Source organism: Acinonyx jubatus, chromosome D4, assembly GCF_027475565.1.
Source record: "Acinonyx jubatus isolate Ajub_Pintada_27869175 chromosome D4, VMU_Ajub_asm_v1.0, whole genome shotgun sequence".
Taxonomy (NCBI): Eukaryota; Metazoa; Chordata; class Mammalia; order Carnivora; family Felidae; genus Acinonyx; species Acinonyx jubatus.
The window spans coordinates 4,034,283-4,054,711 of record NC_069391.1 but is presented as its reverse complement, the minus strand read 5'-3'; the positions used below and the strand labels follow the sequence as shown (position 1 = coordinate 4,054,711).

The 20,429-nt window shown below is 51.8% G+C and overlaps 1 protein-coding gene across 8 annotated transcripts in view; it reads right to left on the bottom strand.

Moving 5' to 3' along the window:
* DDX31 (DEAD-box helicase 31) overlaps positions 1–20,429 on the bottom strand; it is a 71,095-nt gene that overhangs the window by 31,972 nt on the left and 18,694 nt on the right. For 7 of the 8 annotated variants that reach the window (XR_008290874.1, XR_008290876.1, XR_008290875.1 and 4 more), the window contains 7 exons: positions 20,013–20,132; positions 19,799–19,905; positions 18,535–18,770; positions 17,523–17,699; positions 13,314–13,373; positions 4,183–4,233; positions 2,452–2,591 (listed from right to left, as the gene is read on the bottom strand). Coding sequence is in view for 5 of the 8 variants with exons in the window: in XM_027035483.2 (XP_026891284.1) it covers positions 2,452–2,591; positions 4,183–4,233; positions 13,314–13,373; positions 17,523–17,699; positions 18,535–18,770; positions 19,799–19,905; positions 20,013–20,132 (891 nt within the window). In the remaining 3 variants the exon portion in view is untranslated. The remainder of the gene's footprint in view (positions 1–2,451; positions 2,592–4,182; positions 4,234–13,313; positions 13,374–17,522; positions 17,700–18,534; positions 18,771–19,798; positions 19,906–20,012; positions 20,133–20,429) is intronic. The other variant, XM_053204451.1, reaches the window with a different exon arrangement.

Below are 20,429 nucleotides of genomic sequence, written 5' to 3'. Positions count from 1 at the left end.
CCAAATATCGCGAATCACTGGAGTCTCGGAGCGGTCTCCTGAATGTGAACATGGGATGCCGGATTTCCCACCAGTGCTGCTGACACAGTTTTTTCCAGATGAGACCATCACAGAGAACGACTGTATTCTTTATATCTTCAAAATACACGTGGCTAGTATTTTCCCATTTTAATTTAATATTTATTCATTTTTGAGAGAGAAAGAGGGAGAAAGAGAGAGGGAGAAGGAGGGGCAGAGAGAGAACCCCCCGACAGGCTCCACGCTGTTGACACAGAGCCTGACATGGGGCTCGATCTCATGAACTGTGAGGTCGTGACCTGAACGAAACCAAGAGTCAGATGCTCAACCAGCTGAGCCACCCAAGTGCTCTTTTCCCTTTTTAAATTTAGGCTCTCATTTGAATCTTTCAGAGCAATCAGCCTGAATGCGTTTGTTAAGGAAATCTGAGGGCAGGGGCATCTGTGCGGGTAACTCCGGGCTGGACAATTATCATGTGACTGCAGGACCGTTGGCACTCACTTTTCCGAGCTTATTGCGTCAAAGTGAATGAGCGCGGGCAAACATCCAGGAGCCGTGAACAGGAAGGAACAGAGGGCGCAGGGAGCGTGAACTTGTAAGTCTAGAACACAGGGTTGGGGGGAAGCAGCCAGGGGATAAGAGGCCGCCAAGGTGAAGGGACTATATGTCCTCCCGTGGACGACAGCACACAGCTCTGAAAACGTGTTCTGAGGCTCAACAAGTCCCTGTGCTATAGGAAAACAGCGGCAGTGCCGTGACAGGTCCCCAGCCTGTGAGAACGGGGTAAGAGACAACAGGAAAAGGGGTTACGTCCGTGGGTTTTCATTCAACCCCCCACTTCCAGGGTACAGCTGCCCAGTGGCGTGCCATCCTAGGACCGGAAAGCACCGGAGAGAACGGCTGGCCATCCTGAAGCTCCAGGCACTCAGAATCCAGCCCGAGAAGTTGTTATTGGTGAAACGTGATTGACCAACTGACCAACAGAATTCCTCTTACAAGTAACATCAAATATGCAGTCTTCCTGAAACAAATAAAACCACTCTTTCGGTGGCTACATTGTTTTAAGATGAGACATTAAACGAAAGGAAAACCCAAACGAGTGTTAGTTTGGCCCACTAGAAATCACCATGAGGCTCCTGCCTCCCCAACACTGAAGGGTGTACACAAGGCACATTTCCTGAGGACGCCCCAGCCCACAGATGTTCCCACGAGCAGGCCCAAGACTGCCCTACTAGGTCTGCCCAGGGTACAGGGAGGGAGGGAGGGTGGGAGGAAGGAGAGGGAGGGGAGGGAGGGAAGAAAGGGAGGGAGGGAGAGAAGCAGGGAGAACTCTGCAGGTGGGGTGGCCCCAGGCAGCTCTCTGAGTGGGTGGCCTGCACTTGGTCCCCAGGCCAGGTCCCAGGCAGCCTGCCTGGGAGCTGCGATGCACATGCAGAACGCAAGGACCCTGCCAGCTCTGTACTTCAGACCGAGAGACCGTGGTCCTCTTGCTTCACATGACACGTGGGGCTGCGTGAGGCAAAGCACCGGGACAGGAGGCCCTTGGGCTTGGCTGGTGTCACAGCGCTGGTTCCAAGCAAAACTCGGGTGGCCATCGGGGCTCCCGCACGTGGCACGAGTCGTGCCCTACCTTCCTGGGCACACGCGCACGACTCTCCCCGTGCCTTCCGAACCACGCTCCGCATCACCGCACTACGTGAGCAGGAGAAATTCTCGAGAGCAGGCCAGCGTGAAAAACCGCACGCCTTTAGCAGTCTGTTACTAGCACTGGTTATTTCAGGTGCCGGACGCCGTTCGGAACACGTTTCTGCAGCCCAGGTGAGCTCCTTCTGCCTTCCTCATACTCAGCTCGGCCAGGTCGAGAGGCTGTTCTCCGTCTTCACTTTGCTGGTCTTTCCAGAGCGAGGTCTGGGTCCGCGGGGGCCCCGACTGGAGTGACGGCATGGCGGCTGTGAGGCTACGTGGGCACCTTAGCTGCCCCCAGAGATTTCCTCCCTGGGTTCATCTTCCTGGTGGTGGCGGGCTTTGTGATGAGTCACCAGCATTCTTTGTTTTTCTAAGACACATCACCTTTAGAGGCACAGAACGTTGTGCGCAAAAATGAAAACTGAATGAAGCAGGTCTTCAGGAAGCTGGCTGTGAGGGCTGTGCACATGAATTGTACAGAAAAGGAGTAGGAAACACGGACCTCTATCTTAAAGAAAAACCAAGCGCAACAGATCGCTCCGTGACTTTGTGTGGCAATGCAGTGAAAACTGTCATGTGCTGACGGCGTGAAGGGCTCAGTGTTCGCCACTGGCTATTCTGGGACCCATTTAGAGATCACAAGGGTTAATGGCTCTTCGTCAGCTTACAAGGCCCATCCACTGTAGAAAGCGACAGAAAGTTAATTAGGTGAGATCAGCTGAAACCGCGTTCAGGTTTCTGACTCACTTGATTTTGTGAGAAGCCAACGAGTTGACATATTCTGCCTCCGAAGGAGCCAAGATGAGCAGGCTGCTCCCACGGCAGCCAATCCGGGCGGTTCTCCCAATCCGGTGGATGTATTCAGCAGGCGAAGACGGAGCGTTATACTAAAAAGGGTAACGAAAATGAAGGCATTCACAGATCAAGGCATTGCCATTAATTGGAAGTGCAATACCCCTCACCTGCCTCCAGGTAGCCCAAGAATGAAATCCCGGTGCTATGGTTACCCTCACACAACCCCAAGGAGAAGCCACTCAAGCCTGAAAGCCCTGCCTTCATTGGAAATAACGAGGCTCAGACACGAAGCGTGAACAGCGGCCAAGTTCCCGATGAGTGAGCGCCTTCCCGTCCCAGTATCTCCTTTGTAATTTTACTTCTCCACAGGTCTCTTCAGTCTCCTATCTGCATCTTTCCACAGAGGTGACCGTGCAAGGTGAACACGGAAGCAGGCGGGGTAGGATGACCGAGTGACCTTGGCCGGCAGACGGTGAGGCTGAGGCCATAGAGGCCTGGACGGGGTCAGGAGGAAGGGGCTGGCTAATCTAATCAGAGCTCAGCTCTGCTGCCAGGCCACCGGGAGCCGGTGCCCACCATCTCACCGCAGTGACACCCAATCCCAATGGAACTGGGAGAGCTGTGGGGCAGCCGTGAGGCAGGTTCCCCTCTGGCAGGACTTGCTTCCGTTACCGGGGACAGCATTCCTGACCTGGGGGCGGTGGGGGGCAGACTCTAACTCAGCAGAATGCATTATGCACAGCATTTCATATTTTCTGTGGCAGTAACTTTATCATCACAAATAGGAACTGACCATATTCCGTTCTTGTTTTTTTTCTTTGCAGCTACACAAATCAAAGATCAGAGGCCCAAAATGAACAGAATACACGAGGATATCAGACATATGAAAGTAATCCACCTCACAATACAGAAAAGCTCTAAACGATCAAGTTTATGTGTCTGCCCCATCCCCCACGTTAAAGTTACCCTGCTTTTTATCTTTATTTTGCCGTGTGGCCATCAGGCAAGAAACCACAATGCCTCTAGTCCAAAAGAGGCTGTCTTCTGCAGCGAGCAGATCAGATTTCCTAGCCAGTGACAGGCATGCAATTCCACTAACACGTGAATAAACCATGACTCACGTAAATGGGGCACGTGTCGCCTGGCCCCCACACAGAAAGGCTCAAAAATACCATTCTGCAGACTAACGAAAAGAAAAAACAAAACTGAAACCACCAGACTCTAGTGCTAACACCTGTGCCCTCTGGCAAAGCGTCTAAGGCTAGAGGTGTGTGTAAGATGTTGTCAGGCCCTAATTGCCCCCTGCAGGTCAATGCACACGGACACGGCTCTCAGGACAGGCTGAGCCATCTCCTTCCGGACACAATGAGGCCTCCCAAGGGCCAGGGTAATTCCTGTTATTTTCAGATTGCTGAAACTTTGTGTGTGACATGCGTCAGTCTGGGAGCAGGGGAGTCTGCCCCTCCCTCCCGCAACTGCTCAGCCTGGCCGTTTCACCGCAGTGGCTAGGTGGGCCGTGTTAGGGGAAGGTCCTGGAGAACTGGGCAGATAAGGCTGGTCGTTGCCTGGTTACCGGGGCAACACCCAAGAGGCTAATAATAATAATTATTCCACTTAAAGCCAGCTCATCTACTCACAATCGCTTATTCCTGCCTTGAGCTCACACCTTGACTGAAAAATTACCTGAACAATCCACGTGACTTGAGGGAGATCCAAACCCCGAGCTGCAACATCCTTTAAAACAGAAAAGAATATGGCTTACCACTGAGTTTCTGAGTCTTTTTAAGGCCATAGATCTATCTGATAATCTAATGCAAACTATGAGGGCTCACCACCCCCCCGTGTGCACAGGTGTATACACACACACACCCCTACATACAACTTCAGGGACCCACTGAAGTCCATCTGTGGTTAAAAATTCTAACTTAGACCAAAAAAAAAAAAACAAACCTAACTTAGGAGGGGGGCGCCTGGGTGGCTCAGTCGGTTAAGCGTCAGACTTCTGCTCAGGTCATAATCTCACGGCCTGTGCGTTCGAGCCCCACGTCGGGCTCTGTGCTGACAGCTCGGAGCCTGGAGCCTGCTTCAGATTCTGTGTCTCCTCCCTCTGCACCTCCCCCACTTGCACTCTGTCTCTCTCAAGAAAAAATAAACGTTAAAAAAAAAAAAATTCTAACCTAGGGGGTAAGCTCTACAGAACATGTTGGTAAGGCAGCCACAAAATGTTCACCCTACTAGGAGAACATAAACCGCATGTTTGCTCAAGAACTTAAGTCTTCATTTCATCAGTATGTCATGTAAAAATTCTGAGAACTTCTAGCATGGTTTATTACTTTTACGTTTTATCTGAGAAACCACTCTATGGTAGATGAATGCATTGGTGGGTCATTATCCTCACCCCTCCCCTGTCAGCGATGCCCAACAACGACAGGGCTTTGAGGCGCATGTCTGAAAGACCACCCCAAAGTGCTTCCTTGTGGAGGTCAGTTGCCAAGTATTTACTGAGGGCTCATCAGCCTCAGACAGCAGTAAATATCAAGTCATGTCCCACCTCTTCTGACACTTAAATTAGAACCCCAGCCACAGACTTAACCAGACATGAAAACCGTAAAAGCGAAGGAGACGTAGTTCTTTTCTTTTCAGCTGGTTGCCGCCCAAAAAGCAAAGGCTTTCTGCTCTCCAGTGTCTGGCCGTTCTGGCAGAGGGACGAGAGTGTGGGCACCTTTCAGTTTTCAGGGACAAATGACGCTGGGCATTCATCTTCGAGCACGACCGTCACGACAAGAACATCCCCGGTCAACACTTACTGAGCGCTCACCATACACCAGACTCTGCAGCATTTCGTCTGCGTCATCCTGAGCGATCTCCGAAACAACTCCTACCCCCACTTGACAGACAGAAAACCAAGGTTCAGAGAGATCAAGCAGCTTGTCCGGAGACACACGGTTAAGACGTAGAGGCAGCCCTCGAATCCTGAATCCACTTTACTTTTCCAAGGCCATAGCCTATCGTTTCACCACCAAAAAGATGCTGCATCCCTCAGAAGCCGCTGGTAGGAATGCAAAATGGCATAAGCCCCTACGGTAGGAAATTTGGGAATATCCCACACAACTACATACGCACTTGCCCTTTGGCCCAGACGCAACGTCACTTCCAGAAATCCATCCCGAAGATACACTGGCAAGAATACGACACGCTTCACGCACAAAGCTCCTGATTTTGGCAGTATGTGTAGCAGGCCTGGAAAACCCCCCCCATGTCTAGCAGGGCTAGGCCAGGTGACTAGAACACGGCAGCGCCTACCCTCCGCAGCAGAGTGTGGCACGGCTGAAGCAGGACGGGGATTCGGACGTGCTGGCACGGAGAACCTCTACGATCTGTTCTGGGTGTGCGGAGGAGGCTTGTGTGTGCGAGAGGAGGGAAATACAAACACGTCTGCTTGCATTTCAAGAAGAAATAACGGAGGAGAAACCCCAAAAGCTTACAAGAACAGTTCACCTGGAGGGGAAGGGGCTGGGCGCCGCCCACAGGGACAGAAGCTGGACTCCCTTTAATGGACTGTTACGATTTTGACTCTGAAACAATGTAAATGTTTTGACATAATTGGAAAGACAACGAGCTGTCAAGCACCAGAAGTACAGGTGATGCCTATGATGTATTCTCACCAAAAACGAAACCAAATCTAACCAGGTGTGCAGCTCCCAGCTCCTATTTTACAGGAAATGTCGGGGAGAGAGGAGCACGTTGGCTGGACCTGGAGGGCGCAGGAAGCCACATCCCGCATGCGAAGTATTCTAAAAGCACCAAGTCTGGTTTCTTCCAGAAAAAAATCCACGGGCAGAAAAAAAAAAAAAAAAAAAAAAAAAAGCGGGTACCAAAAACGAGACATTAAATGGGTAGACAGTTAAGTGGAGAGATGAACCGAGAGATCAACCGGGAGCCCACACCTGGAAGGAGGCCCACCCGAACTATCAACCGCGGTTATGTCTGGGGAGAGGGATTCTGGTGATTTTTACATTTCCCTTTGCATTTTCCTGTGTTGCTTGCTTTGTCTTTCTTTTAACAACAAATGCATATTATTTCCCCCTGAAATCTTTATTTAGAAAAACTTAAACCAAGGAGCACTTGCACATCCTTCATCTGGATTCATCAACCGCTAATCTGTCTGCTGCACCCGCTTTCTCTTTCTCCACACACGCTTCTGAGCCATCGGAAAGTTGCAAATACCATGACATTTTATCCCTAAACACTTTAGCACGTACCTCCTAAGTAAAAAGGCATTTCTCTACGTAATCACAATACCATTAGCATACCTAAGTAATTTAGTGTTAAATAATGTTATTTCCTGACAATCGTTTCGTATTCAAATTTCTCTAACTGCACCTAAGGTTGACTTTTATAGTGGTTTTCTTTCCCAACCCAGGAACTGATTCATCGACCAGGCATTCTATGTTTGTTATATCCCTCTAGACTTCCTTGATCTAGAATGATATCCCTGCCCTCAGTATTTACTTACTTAGCTTTTTGATAGCTCAATTTTGAAGAAGCCCAGGTGTCTTGAAGCACCTCCCAGAATCTGTATTTGTCTAATTGTGTGTCCCCCACGGGAAGGTTCGGGTGGGGCCTTCTGGCAGAAAGACCTAAGGGCGGAGAGTGGCTGACACCAGGAGACACGCGAGGGCAATCTGTGACACCAGGAGACACGCGAGGGCAATCTGTCCTGCACGGGTGATGCTGTGCTCGGTCCCGTGAGGCGTGGCGTCCACCCACCAGCTCTCTCCACCTGAAGACACCCTCCTCCTTTGTAACCAATCAGTAAACTGGGGGGTGGAACTCGGAGACCGTTTCCTAAATCCTTTTGCCCACAAGTTTTAGCATCTGCCTCGCTGTTCCTCCGGCGGCTGCAGACGCAGCCTTTCTAGCTGGCGTCCCCTTCTTCCACTTACCGGTTGCCATTTTTCCGTCAGGAACAGCTGGCCTTCCTCTCCCCTTACGTATCACCAAGGATTTACATACATAAGGCTTTTCTGGAAACCAAGAACCCTATGCAAAGTTTCTGTAAAAAGCACGTTCAACCAACTATTCCCTGTATCGCCCAGGGTCAGAGGCAGGAGCCAAGGAAGATCTTGTCCCACCATCATCTCACCCACCCGCAAGGACCGCTGAGGGCAGGTCAGGAATTGTCCGCCTTCACTCCGATTACACCTGGGCTTGCTGGAAGTTTCCTCGGAGTGGTGGCCAGGCTGCATTTATGAGGTACTAAGCGGAAGTTAACGTACCAAATCGTGTCAACCACCCACCAAGTGTTTGCAGACAGCTCCCACCGCCCTGAAAACTGAAGGCGGATGTTCCCGAGCTGATGCCTTTGAGGACACAATTTAGAGAGTTCTCTATCTTAAATGGAAGCAGACATCGCTTGCTACGCTAACCACTGTTGATGTCTTCAGAAAAACTGACGGGTTCTTAAATCTGCTAAGCTCTTGTTAAGAAATGATTTATTTTATTGAAGTGCTCCGCAGTGGGAGATGCACGTAGACAGTGGCTGTCTGAGCTTTACAGACACTTTGTAAAAAATGTAATGCTCGTTGGTTTAGTAAATTCAACCAAGAAACACAGATGAAACTCTAAAACAGCAGGTGACATTCGTGGAGCTCACTGAGCACAAACATACCGAAATGGGGAGCAAGAATGCCAGCGGCCTTCCCGGGACCATTCGACATTCTATTTCCCGCTCGGGGACTGGCCGAGACACCATCTTCCCATCGAGCACTGCTTTATGTCTTAGGGAGGGGGGGACCCTCCCTGACAGCCACCACTGCTCAGGCTTCCCTCAAGCTGTTCCTGCAAATCCACCTTCCTATCCTCGACCCGGGATACCATAGGGAACGGGACAAAGGGACAACCTGCGTGGCCCAGGGACAGACAGAACTGAACTCCAGCCTACCCGTAGCAGCCACACCACCTGGGCAAGTCGACGCGGCTCGCTGACCCTCAGTTTACCCACCCATCCCATGGCTATAAGACGCACCCTGTTGATCTCAGCTCACGGGGTGGCTGAGGAGATCGAACGGGACCATGTTTGCACAAGTGTGTTGAGAACTACAAATCCAAGCATTTCATTCCACGACGAAGGAGGAATCGACACGGTGGCAATTAGGAGGTGATCTGTGTGCCCGCACACCCGACCCGGGCAGAGGACCACAGAGAAGCCAGGATCTGCTCCATCCTCTGCAACGGTGTCCGCTGGGGGTGCCAGGTCCACAGGAAACTGACCTATGTCTCGGCAAAGGCTTCGGTTCTCTGCCCCTCTTAGAACTTAGACCCAGCCCAACCGTATTCCTTTAAGCTAATTAGGGCAAAAGAATTGCTAAAGTCAGCTCTGAAAGACACTCAACAGTGAGGCCGTGAAGGCCCGGGGCCTGACAATGGGCCGCCTCCACGAGACCGAGGAGTACAGATGGAAGGCAGCTTGCTCAGGTGCCAGCCTGTCAGTTGGATTAAAATGACTCATTTATTTACCCAAGAACCTCACAAAGTGCTTTTACTAACAGGGAGAGGGGGCCTGCCGGCTCTCTGAGCAAGGGACGTAGCAAATTCGCCTCCGCCGCCTTCCCGGCCTGCCAAAAGTCATTATTGCCGTGTGTGGAAAGCCATCAGCGGGGTACAGGCCCCCGTTGTCCGGGTGACAGATTGGGCTGCGTAATCAGAGGAGGAAGGAGAGAGTGCAGAAGCTGTCAGAGGCGAGAGAGCTTGGCTGGAGCCGCCAGAAAACTGGCAACATGAGTTAGCGTAACCGAGTAAACAGCCAACCATCTCCAAATGATCTTGCCATTAACACGAATGAAATAAAGTGGAAAAGCTAAACTTTACCTCAAAAGCACGCCCCAGAGAAAACCAGGAGAGTCTACATGCGTCGTCGGTGGTGAAGTGACATTCCCGTGACTCTCCTGGCCTCATCTCCTAGCCTCCTTTGTCTCCCAGCGCCCCCCCCCCCCCCCCCCCCCGCCCCGGGCACAGTGGAAATTCCCCAGGAGGAAGGGAAATTAAGAACCGCACAGACGTAAAGGTGTGCTTCAAGACAAAAAACAAATCGACAAGGTGGAGGAAAGCAGCACAGGTTCGGGGTCTTCTGAAGCAAGCACGGGCCCCACAACCAAGATCTAGTGCGGCGGAGAAGCAGCCAGAAGACCAAGCGAGGCCGGGGGGTGCCTCTCTGTGCCGGGGAAAAGGTTACTGTGCTCCGTATCCATGGTACCCACGGATGGCCAGGGAGGGCCACATGTACAACAAAGGAAAAGTCCAGCGTCGGCCTTAAAACCAGAGGCAGCTCGGGAATATCATCTTCCAGTTACTCCGTGGCACATCCCTTTATCGACCGATCAACATAACAATGGTGTTGAAAACCACCTTCCCCACCTCTGGTTTATCAGGAGTTACGCACCACAAGCAGGAGGAAACATTTTGTAGATAATCTACTATCTCCTATCTGACTCCTTTGACTTCTTAATTCCATTCGGGAAAGTGGGCTTTTGAACTTTCAACCAGCTCCTTCCCACTAATCCCTACTCCCTCAACTTGGCTTCTTCTCACATCTACTTCTCTAGAGGACACAAAACTCCATTCTGAATGTGTAAGGACCTCTCTCACAAACTGGTCTCCCCTGCCCCAACTGCCCTTTCGCTTCTGCCTACATTTCATGTCACCATGGGCTCACTTGTTTGTTGAGAACCCACAGTACACAAAGCCAGGTACCAGGCCCTGAAGGTTGTAAGAAATTAGAAAGGTCCTTGCTCTCAGATGTTTATAATTAAGATGAAAGAAAACACACACACACACACACACACACACACACACACACACACACACACACACGTGTCCTGGACTGTTCCTAATAACAGAAAAGACAGGAGGGAGGAAAATGAATTGGGTGGAGTGAATTTTGAAGCAGTAACTAGCATAATTGTGAGTTTCTGAGTGGTTACAGCACAGTTCCCAACTTTTCATACAGACATTCAGTCTTCTGGGCTCGGTAAAAGATCTTGGGATGATAAATCAAAGTGGCAAAAGGTACGGTATAAAGGGGAGGGAAAAATCCCCCTGCAACAATTAACACGATTCCTCTTTATCAAAAGAAGCCAGTTCTCCATCTGCCTTGTCCTGACGTGGCCCCCGTTCCTCATTAACACTAAGGAGACTCCCGGAGAGCATGCAGAGGGCCTGGCAAGCAACAGGCTGCTTAAAAGGATGCAGTGACAGCATCGCCCCAACCGGGCCACGATCTACTGCAGTGGGCCTCATGTGCCTACAGCTCTCACACACCAGAAGCTTCAGGCCAAAGCAAACAAATGTGGCGGAAGCGGGAGGAATTCTGAGGGTAAGAGAGCAGCTCCTCATCACCAGGGACTGCGTGCTGGCTCCCTGGCTTCCAAACGGCAGGAAGTGAGCCCCCGCCCGGCTCTCCTCTGGTAACCTTCGCTGCAGAATGAAGAAGGGATGGGGCTGGCGGAAGATCGGCACGCTGGAAGGTTCCTCGACAAGCAAATGAGCACACACCAAGAAACTTGAGTGAAATCAGACTGGGGGCAAGCGCGAGTTGGCTTTGCGTGCGGCCGCCGGGACCGGTGGGGGGCAGAGGGGTGCCAGGGCTGGTGGGGGGCAGAGGGGTGGGGATGCCGTGCCCTGCCCAGGCAGTGGCGCTCTCTGTTTGGCCGACCTCACTGCAGGTATCAGCCAGACAAAACAAGAAAACTCATCATAGGCTTCCGACCCCACTGAGAATTACCTTTTAAAAAAAAGAACGACCTTTACTTCCACGTAAACCTACTGGAAAAACAAAACAAAACAAAACAAAAAACACCAAGCCCAAAACCAACCAAAACACTGAACTTCAAATACCTGGAATTTTCTTTGAGACCCACAGCTCACCCACGTCTGAAAGAAACACCAGGAGACTTGAGAATTTTCCACCAGGGACAAACCCAACATCTTAAGGGTCAAAGATAAAAACATTTTGCTCTTATCGCAACTCAAACTCCAACACAAAGGTTCCTACTGTCTTTTGTTTCAATACAGACAACCTGTAATGTTCACCCTCGGGTACAGCACGGATATGAAAAGTGAACCTGCTCCCAATGAGCAAGGGTACTAACCTCAGCCTCTTCCAGTCTTCAGAAAAAGGCAGACATTGGTGGTTCTCAACACTGTTTCTTGGGCCCCAAATACCCACCCACTCGGTTCACAAATCCTGAGTGCCTACGGCACACCTGCTCTGTCCCGGCCACCGGCGTGGGACTGCAAACCACACAGTCCACCTTTAGGGGCTCGTGCTCGGGGTGGGGGAGGACACCCAGGCCAGGTGTGGTGGGTACTGTGCGGGGTGCGCTGGGAGGGCCTAATGGGGAAAAGTGGGCCCTGGGAGTGCACTTCCTGAAAAGCTGAAACTGAAGCAGAGACCTAAGTAGGGCTAGTGCAAGTCAGGGGAGGTGCCCCAGGTAGGGGGACGCGGGTACAAAGGCCCCAAGGCCAGGTAAGGAAGACCAACACATTCAGGAAACCAAGGCAGGAGCCTATCTGGCCGAGGCCAGCAACAAGGGGGAAAGTGGAGGCTGAGGAGACAGGAAGAGGTCAGGTTCCAGAGATCGTTAGAGACGGTAAGGATTTTTGACAAACTTCTTTCCCAAGCAGATCTGGACTCATCCTCACTTTAGCGCTGGCATTAAGAGATGGTTTAGAGCAAACACCAGCATCTGATTTATGGATGGGCTCCACAAAGGGCAGGGCCACCTGGTCAGACTCCGTGCTCCTCAGGAGGCAAGCGTGCCAGGAGTGACCGTGCCCAGATCCGGACGCCCGGGTCCCCCGTCTGCCACACGTCGTGTCAGAACTGGCACACGGTGATGAACGGGTGACTGGGTGGCCACCTTGTGCGTAAGAAACCAAGCTGTACCCATTCGGAAACCCTGGATTTAGAAAGGAAACAACACCTGTCACCTGAATGCAGAGCAGGAGTTCCTTAAAAAGTAACTGTGTTAAAAAGTGAGGCCTAGACAGGTATCCAAACAGCTAACAGTTTTTGTCCTGCCCAGCACCTGCCCACTGGATCGCCCAGTCAGCAGTGCGATGTCACCACTGCACACACGGGGACTTCTCAGATGAGCTGGGGACTGAGTCACACCATCCGGGAGGGCGCAAGGAGAGAAGGGGCTTCAATCGTAGGAGCCAGTGACAACGGTGGTGCCGTGAAGTCCCAGACAAGGGGGCATGGCAGATGAGAGTTTTCGATCTCAAAAGAGCACGAGACCCATCATAAAGGCCAGCTCTGCACTGAGGGGGGGCGGGGGAACCCCGAGGGCCGGGGCCGAATGACCTGGCCTCCAAACCGCAGGGCTAACGATGCTTTTAGACAAGAGCAAAAGAAATCTGTCCAAGCACATCTATCTGCCTTTTAAAGAAGGCTCGAGCAGAGGCAAGTGGGGCGACTCTGTTGCGAAAAGACTTTCTCAGCTCTAATTACTCCCGATAGCTGTAATTTACACATTTTTGGTGGATAGAAATCGCCAAGATTCACACATTTTCAGACCAACAGCTGCCACTATTAGTGAGCAAATCGGCAAGACTTCTGCACGGTGGCAGCCGGCTGTCTGTGGCACGGCCAGGGGACGACCAGAAGTGCAAGGCGACCAGCCACACCAAGAGGCCTCGATATCCCCGCTCTCCGTGGGGCTGGCTGCAAGGCCAACTGTCCAGAGGCAAAAACCCGCGACCACCATTACAGAAATTCTCGGCCCCCACGTAGAGTACAGAATGGTACGTACCGTGCAGAGGAGGATGCCGGTCTTGGAATGTGAGAATTCTTCAAACACCGCTGTTCTTTCCTACAGAAACAAGGAAAAACAGGGGCTTACAACTCTGAGGTCAGTCCCAGCAAGGCAGGCTTGGATTCCCATAACCCCCCACTTCCCAGGGCTCTGTCTTTAGGCATGGGGAGGCTTTTCCAAGAAAGAGAAGCAGATTCTTCACGTCTCATCAAGACCCTGTCCTTACAGGTCTGGACTTCTCAGGCTATTTGAGGGCAGCACCTCTCAGTAAGACAGGGCCAGGGTGGGCACACCCCTCGGGACGGCCAATACCAAGGGCAGGCAAGGCCAAAGGCTGCAAGTTACTGTACCCCAGGTTCCCAACTCAGAATTTATTCTAAGCACGAGGTCGAGAGGAATAAAGAACCACCACCTTTCCTACAGGAAAATTTTCTTAAAAACTAATTTTAAAGAAAATTTAAAAATTACCATCACCACGTATCTTAGCTATACAAAACTGTATATATTTTATAAAAATTTCTTAAATGTCTACTTATTTTGAGAGAGGGAGAGAGAGAGAGAGAGAGAGAGAGAGAGAGAGAGAGAGAGAGAGAGAGAATGTGCGCAAGTGAGCACAAGCAGGGGAGGAGCAGCGAGACGGGGCAACGTAAAATCCGAAGCAGACTCCAGGCTCCGAGCTGTCAGCACAGAGCCTGACACGGGGTTCGAACCCACGGACGGTGAGATCATGACCTGAGCCGAAGGTGGACGCTTCACTGAATGAGCCACCCAGGCGTCCCGGAAATTCTATATATGTTTTAAGTCAGAGGAAGAAACTGAGATCACCCCAGCAAAGCAGGCCCCCGCCATGGGCAACACCCTTCGCAGGCACGTAAACACGTGTTTTCTCAAATGGCAGCGTGCTCCTTCCACTGCTACCACGCTGTCGTGTCAGAATACGGACCCCCTCCTGTGCCAATCGACACCCCGAATCACATCGCCTGTCGTGGCTACCGAGGCTTCAGCTGAATGGGCACCGTCGTCCAACACTCCGTCCCTAGCAGCTGGGTTTGTCTCCACATGTTCGCTCTGGCGCCCAATGTTGCGATAAACGCCCTCCTAGAGTGTCTGCTGCCTATGTATTGAGTTATCCCTTGGGGCTAAAACCCTAAAGGCAGTCCTGCTGCACCGAAGAGCGTCCGCTCGAGAGGCTTGCCGAGGGTTAAGTCACAGCGCTGCGAGATGAGACTTGGCTGCGTCTGCCTGTCAGGGACACGAAAAGGGATATAACCAAGCCACTAAAACTTGGAAAAAAGAAAAAAGTGAGGTCTCACCTTCCCAGCGAGGTCTGGCCCAGCCACCGTGCCACTGGGGCGCACCTCATTCTGGTCCTTCACCTGCATGTCATTCCCTCACGTAACTGGAACCTCCAGGCACACCTCACTCAGGGCAGTGGGTAACGACAACCAGCACAACGAGGGCTACCAAGTCCCGGAGAGTGGCCTACGCCCCACGTGCCTGAACTTCACCCACTCTGCACGACAACCCTGGCAGTCGTACTATCACCACACCCATTTCCACATGGAGACACTGAGGCGCAGAAAGGTGGAGTCACTTCTTGCCCAAGGGACACACAGCAATACCCACACCCAGGGAGTCGTGTTCCAGAGCCAGTGCTCAGACCCTCGAGAGGACAGCTGGATTTGCCCAGCGTGCTGCACGCCCTTTGTAAGGGTCACTGTAGAGTCAAAATCAGAAAACAAATCAGAAAAGTTCATAAAAGCCTGTAAGACACATCCTACGAACGATGTAACACATTCAGATTTGAGGTAAGGAGAAAATGTCCAAACCCGGAGCTTTCCTCACAGCTGTCACGCAGCTACTTTTTTTTTTTCTTTCCTTTTTTATGTTTATTTATGGGGCGCCTAGGTGGCTCAGCTGGTTGAGTGTCCGATTTGGGCTCAGGTCATGATCTCACAGCCTGGGAGTTCGGCCCCGTGTCGGGCTCTGTGCTGACAGCTCGGAGCCTAGAGCCTGCTTTGGATTCTGGGTCTCCCTCTCTCTCTGCCCCTCCCCAACTCATGTTCCCTGTCTCTCTCTCCCTCTCTCTCTCTCAAAAGTAAACATTAAAAAAATTGTTTTAATAAAGTTTATTTATTTTGACACAGCAGGAGCAGGGGAGGGGCTTACTCTCTCAAAATAAACAAACATTAAAGATGAAATGTTTTATTTAAAAAAAAATTTTTTTTTTTAACGTTTATTTATTTTTGAGACAGAGAGAAACAGAGCATGAACAGGGGAGGGGCAGAGAGAGAGGGAGACACAGAATCTGAAACAGGCTCCAGGCTCTGAGCTGTCAGCACAGAGCCCGACGTGGGGCTCGAACTCAGGAACCGTGAGATCATGACCTGAGCAGAAGTCGGACACCCAACCGACCGAGCCACCCAGGGGCCCCAAAGATGAAATGTTTTAAAACAAAACAGATCCCAGCAACTTTTCTCTAATGCTCATAAATGTGGTCAGGGTCACTTCGACCATCAAGGAGACCAAACCAAGGTCATGTAGAGCCGTGGCCAGGGTGACGAGCCAGGCAGACGGGACTGGAACTATTTTAGCTTAGCGTGGGACAAGACACTTGGCCAGTAACTCGAAATACAGAAATACTCCTTCCCACCTTCTGCCCATGTCATGAGAAGGCCGGGAAGGCTAAACACTCACTAGACGAAATAAGCAGAACGCTAACCGTCCCGGAAAGAGACAGTAGTAATAACGGCACCTACGTTCGTGGAGCGCTCACGCACCAGGCCCCGTACTCAGCACATCATCTGCGTTGACTGAATGAACCTTCACACCAACCCCATCAAGTGAGTACCGCTATCACCTCCACTTTAGCGACACGCTTTCCTGAGGTCACACCGCCAGTAAAGGCAGAGCCAGGACGAGCATGCAAGCAGCGCGTCCCAGAGCACACGGCTGTGAGCATCCTGCAAGACCAGTGCCCTCAGAAAGTGAGTCGATCGGACTGAGATCCTTTAACTACAGAGCCTTTTGCACGATCAATGCACATTCCTAGGTCCTTCTGAGTCCACACCCGGCTCCCTCATTGTCCTCACGCCCGCCTGGCACAAGGCCTCTGGCGAAGAAGACCGAGAGGACGAGGCAACGAAGCTTTATCAAAAACCAAACGCTCTAAGTGGCATTAAATTATGGGATCAACAGAATCCACCGCATCAGGGCCCCTGAAGTTCGTAACATTCACAAGGGCCGGACGATTCAGGAAATTCCATCCGGTCCCGTGGGAAAGAAGAAGCTGGGTCCTTGAGTGACCTTGAGCACGCTCACTTTTGAGCCTGCACACTCTTAAATTATTAAACTGACAAAAGCGAGCACGAGAAGGGGGCTGGACCTGATGGCTTTAACGTCTCCCTCAGCTCTAAAGGTGTGTTTTTTACAAACTGGAGCTAGTCAAGCCTTGCTCCGATTCCTGGTTGTCCTTCCCTTGCCCTGACTGAGCGCCCGGTCACCTCCTTCCAGGACAAGATGGCTCCCACTAGCAGGGCCTGCTCGTCCGCCTTCCACGCCGGCGCGCGCCTCACCCGGCTCCCTGCCCATCGCCTGGACGGAACGAGGGCTGCGCCGCTCAGAACCTAAAACCGGGAGGCGTGACTCTCTCCCTCCTGAACAGCAGTATTACTCAGAGCTGAGACACAACTGAGACCCTGAAGCCCCTCGCCCAACCACGGTGTTAAGAGTGAAGGCGCTGTATCTTGTTGACAATGACAGCAGTCGCGCTCAGCAGTACCATATGGGATCCACAATTTAGCTCCATTAATGCTCTTAATTTGAAGACATCAAGCTCTAATTACACACTGGGTACTAAAAAGGCAAAACCCTTCCCTGGTGCCAGCTACTTAGTGGTACTCTGTTGCCTTAACAGCTGGTTGAGGCAGACTCGGGCCAAGCTGGGCCTCGAGCTCTCTCAGGTGGAAGAGGGCAGCTCCCAGAGCAAGAACACCCGGGAACAAAAGACGCCCTTGCCCGCACCGACGCGGCCGTGCGATCTGTCCCCAGGTCCAGTGGGTCGCCCGCCCGCCCGCCCGCCCGAGGCTCGTCCCCTCCTCGCCCGGCAGAGTCTGAGGCGGAAGCCAGAGCCGACCCCGAAAGGCCACGTTCACGGTCGTCAGACTCGGGCCCGCTCCCGCTCCCAGGGACGGGCGCGAAGCTCACCTCCTGCTCCATGTTGCCGTGCAGCCGCAGGAATTTGAATCTCGTGGAGGCAGATGGTGGCTGCCGTGACGCGGGGACCCCTGAGCAGGCTGGCAGGGTCCGGAGGAAGAGGTGGTAATAGAACTCCACCAGCTCACAGCTCAAGAAAAAGATGATCATCTTCTGGTCTTTCTCAAACTACGTCGGTACCGAGGGGGAAAGAACCACCACACGTGTTTAAAATTAGGTGACCCTGAAACGAGTACTTCTCTAAAACAAGTAGTCGTGCTGGCCCAGACTTGGAAACCCAGATGACGGACAGCTTTGAATAATCAAAAAAAAAAAAAAAAAAAAAAAAAAAAAAAAGTACCATGATACAACATACGCTCCAAAGAGTAGATGAAAGGAAAGTGACACGGCTACGACTTCGGCCAGGCTTCCCAAATCTGAGCAGCGCAGATGCACCGTGGACCGAGGCCGTGCGCTCCCCTTCTTCCCACCCACCCGTGGCTCGCCACACGTGCCCCTGCCTGGCTGGGGCCCCGCAGGCGGTACCTCTGAAGCTTCCTCCTCAAGCCCCTACACCCACTACTTTCCCACACCCAAGAGGAAGTTATCACGTGCATCCAGTAAGCACAGAAATGCCTGAATTCTTAGAGACCAGGAGCACAGGCTCCAGTGTCTGCCGGTATGCAGCCGGTTTCTGCCACCTGTGATGCTCCTGGTCCTCCGACCCAGCAGAGGATTCAGGTACACTTCATGTCGAATGTGACAGCTATCACTGACCTCTGGGTCTTTACCACAACCCCAGGATGGCTGACTGGTAAAGTCTGCATTTGAAACACAGTTACAGTGGAAAACATGTGTGTGTGTGTGTGTGTGTGTGTGTGTGTGTGCACGAGAGAGAGAGAGACAGAGAGAGACAGAGAGAGAGAGACAGAGAGAGAGTGAGCGAGCATCCCTCAATTCACTGCTATCAACGCCAGACACAGAGAGAACAGGACCTTCTTCCCTCAACTGAGCTGGTCCCAACCTTGCACTTCTGCAGGATGAAGGCCGCCAGGGAGACGAGCTTCAGTTTGCTGGGAACCAGCGTCACATGCTGATCAAGACTTCCTGGAATCGCAAAGCTGTCCAGCTCATCGTCAGGTGGTAGAGGGGAAACCTCGGGAAGTGTGCCTTGCTCCGGGTCAGACTGCCCGTGGTGCTGATCCAGGACAGAAATCTGGACCGGATCGAGCAAGCTGATATCAGCCAGCCGCGTCACACCTTGGAGCAAAGGTGAGATAGGCAAACACTGTGAAACCAGTCCCGTGTGGGCACCCCACACCCCACGTCCCACGCTTATGAAGAAGCTCCTGTGGGCAATACCTGGGCAGCAAGATCTGCCCTCTGGTCAATCGGCGGGGGGGGGGGGGGAAGGGGGGCACTGCTTCCACACCAGCATTTCTAAACTCTGGCCTAGGCAGGCCACTGAAAGGGACAGGAGCAGCTGTCTCCTCCCCACCCTGAAAGGATTCTACACTCAAGTAAGTTATGAAAACCCTGATAAAAGGGTGTCACGGGATTCCTTAATCACCGGGTGTTATGGGTTTACAAGGCTTCTCAGGATCTTTGCTGTGCTCGCATGCACCATGAATTTCTAAGACAAGGAAGAAATATGTGGCGTTTCCCAAACTTCTGAGCACAGAATCATGGACTTTCTCTTAAAATGAAGGTTACTTAAGACACACTTGGCGAACTGGTATGCGTGTGCTGCAACAGGGCCAGTTTAACAAGCCAGACCTGAGAACGTGACAGCGGGGCTGTGTTGTGTGGGTGACTCTGGTGGCTGTGACTTTTCCAAGCCGTAGGGCCCCATCTGTAAAGGAGAGCTCAGAACGTCCATCTCGTGAGGACGGAAAGACAGAAAGGAACTTAAAGAGGCTCAGGGCTCTTCAGCAGAAAGGTGGGCTGAGAACACTCACAATAAAAAGCTCACGAAGCCTCTGGGTAGACAGGAGTCAGCCGTCACCTTTCCTCTCACCCTGCCACGAGCACCGGGAACACTCGCCTTACAGAGACAGCTCTGGACCTGCCCTGCCCTTCCCCCCCACACCCCGGGGAGCATGGCAGAGCCTTGCATGACTGGCAGAGGGAGGCTGGGCCTGCAGGGCAGGGGTCCGGAAAGGCAGTCCTTCAGGGACACCGCCCTCCTGACCCTCTATCCCCATCGCTGAGAACCACCGCGGGCAAACCACGCCCATCACATCTAGATCGTTCCTCTTAAGAACAAAGAGCGTGTCTTTTCAACCCACCTTCTGTGAGTGTGGCCGACAGCAACACGTTTTGTCGTTGCTGGCACTCGGCATTCACGGCATTGAGTATCACTGTGATATCCTTTTCAAAACCCAAATCCAGGATTCTGTGGTTTCAAGAGAAGGGATTTTACTCCGCATGCAAAGTGAAGGCTGCAACGAGAGCACAAACGGCTCGCTGCTCCTACCGTTCATGCTTCTGGGCGAGGCTCACCTGTCTGCTTCATCCAAAATCAGCCACCGTATCCGACTAAAATGAATGTTCTTTGTGGATTTGATATGATCCACCAGTCGCCCAGGAGTCGAGATAAGGATATTTATTCCTTTGCGGAGTCTGTTTAAAATTACATATCATAAAAGTAAATCAAATGGGGCTGTATCAACAGAAAACACAGGAAGAAGGCACAGGAGGCAGATTCATTTGTAGCACCAACGTGCACGGCTTGAAGTCACGGCAAACAGGATGACAAATGGATACGAAGATACATTTGAGTTTCCATTTCCCTCAAAGTTTCTCTTGTCTAGAAGGTGATTATTAAGATCCGACGTCGTATTAAAATCATAAATGCAATAACTCTGAAAAGAATCTTTACTGTATAATCCGGTGCCCTTTACCTGGTACGTGGATCCT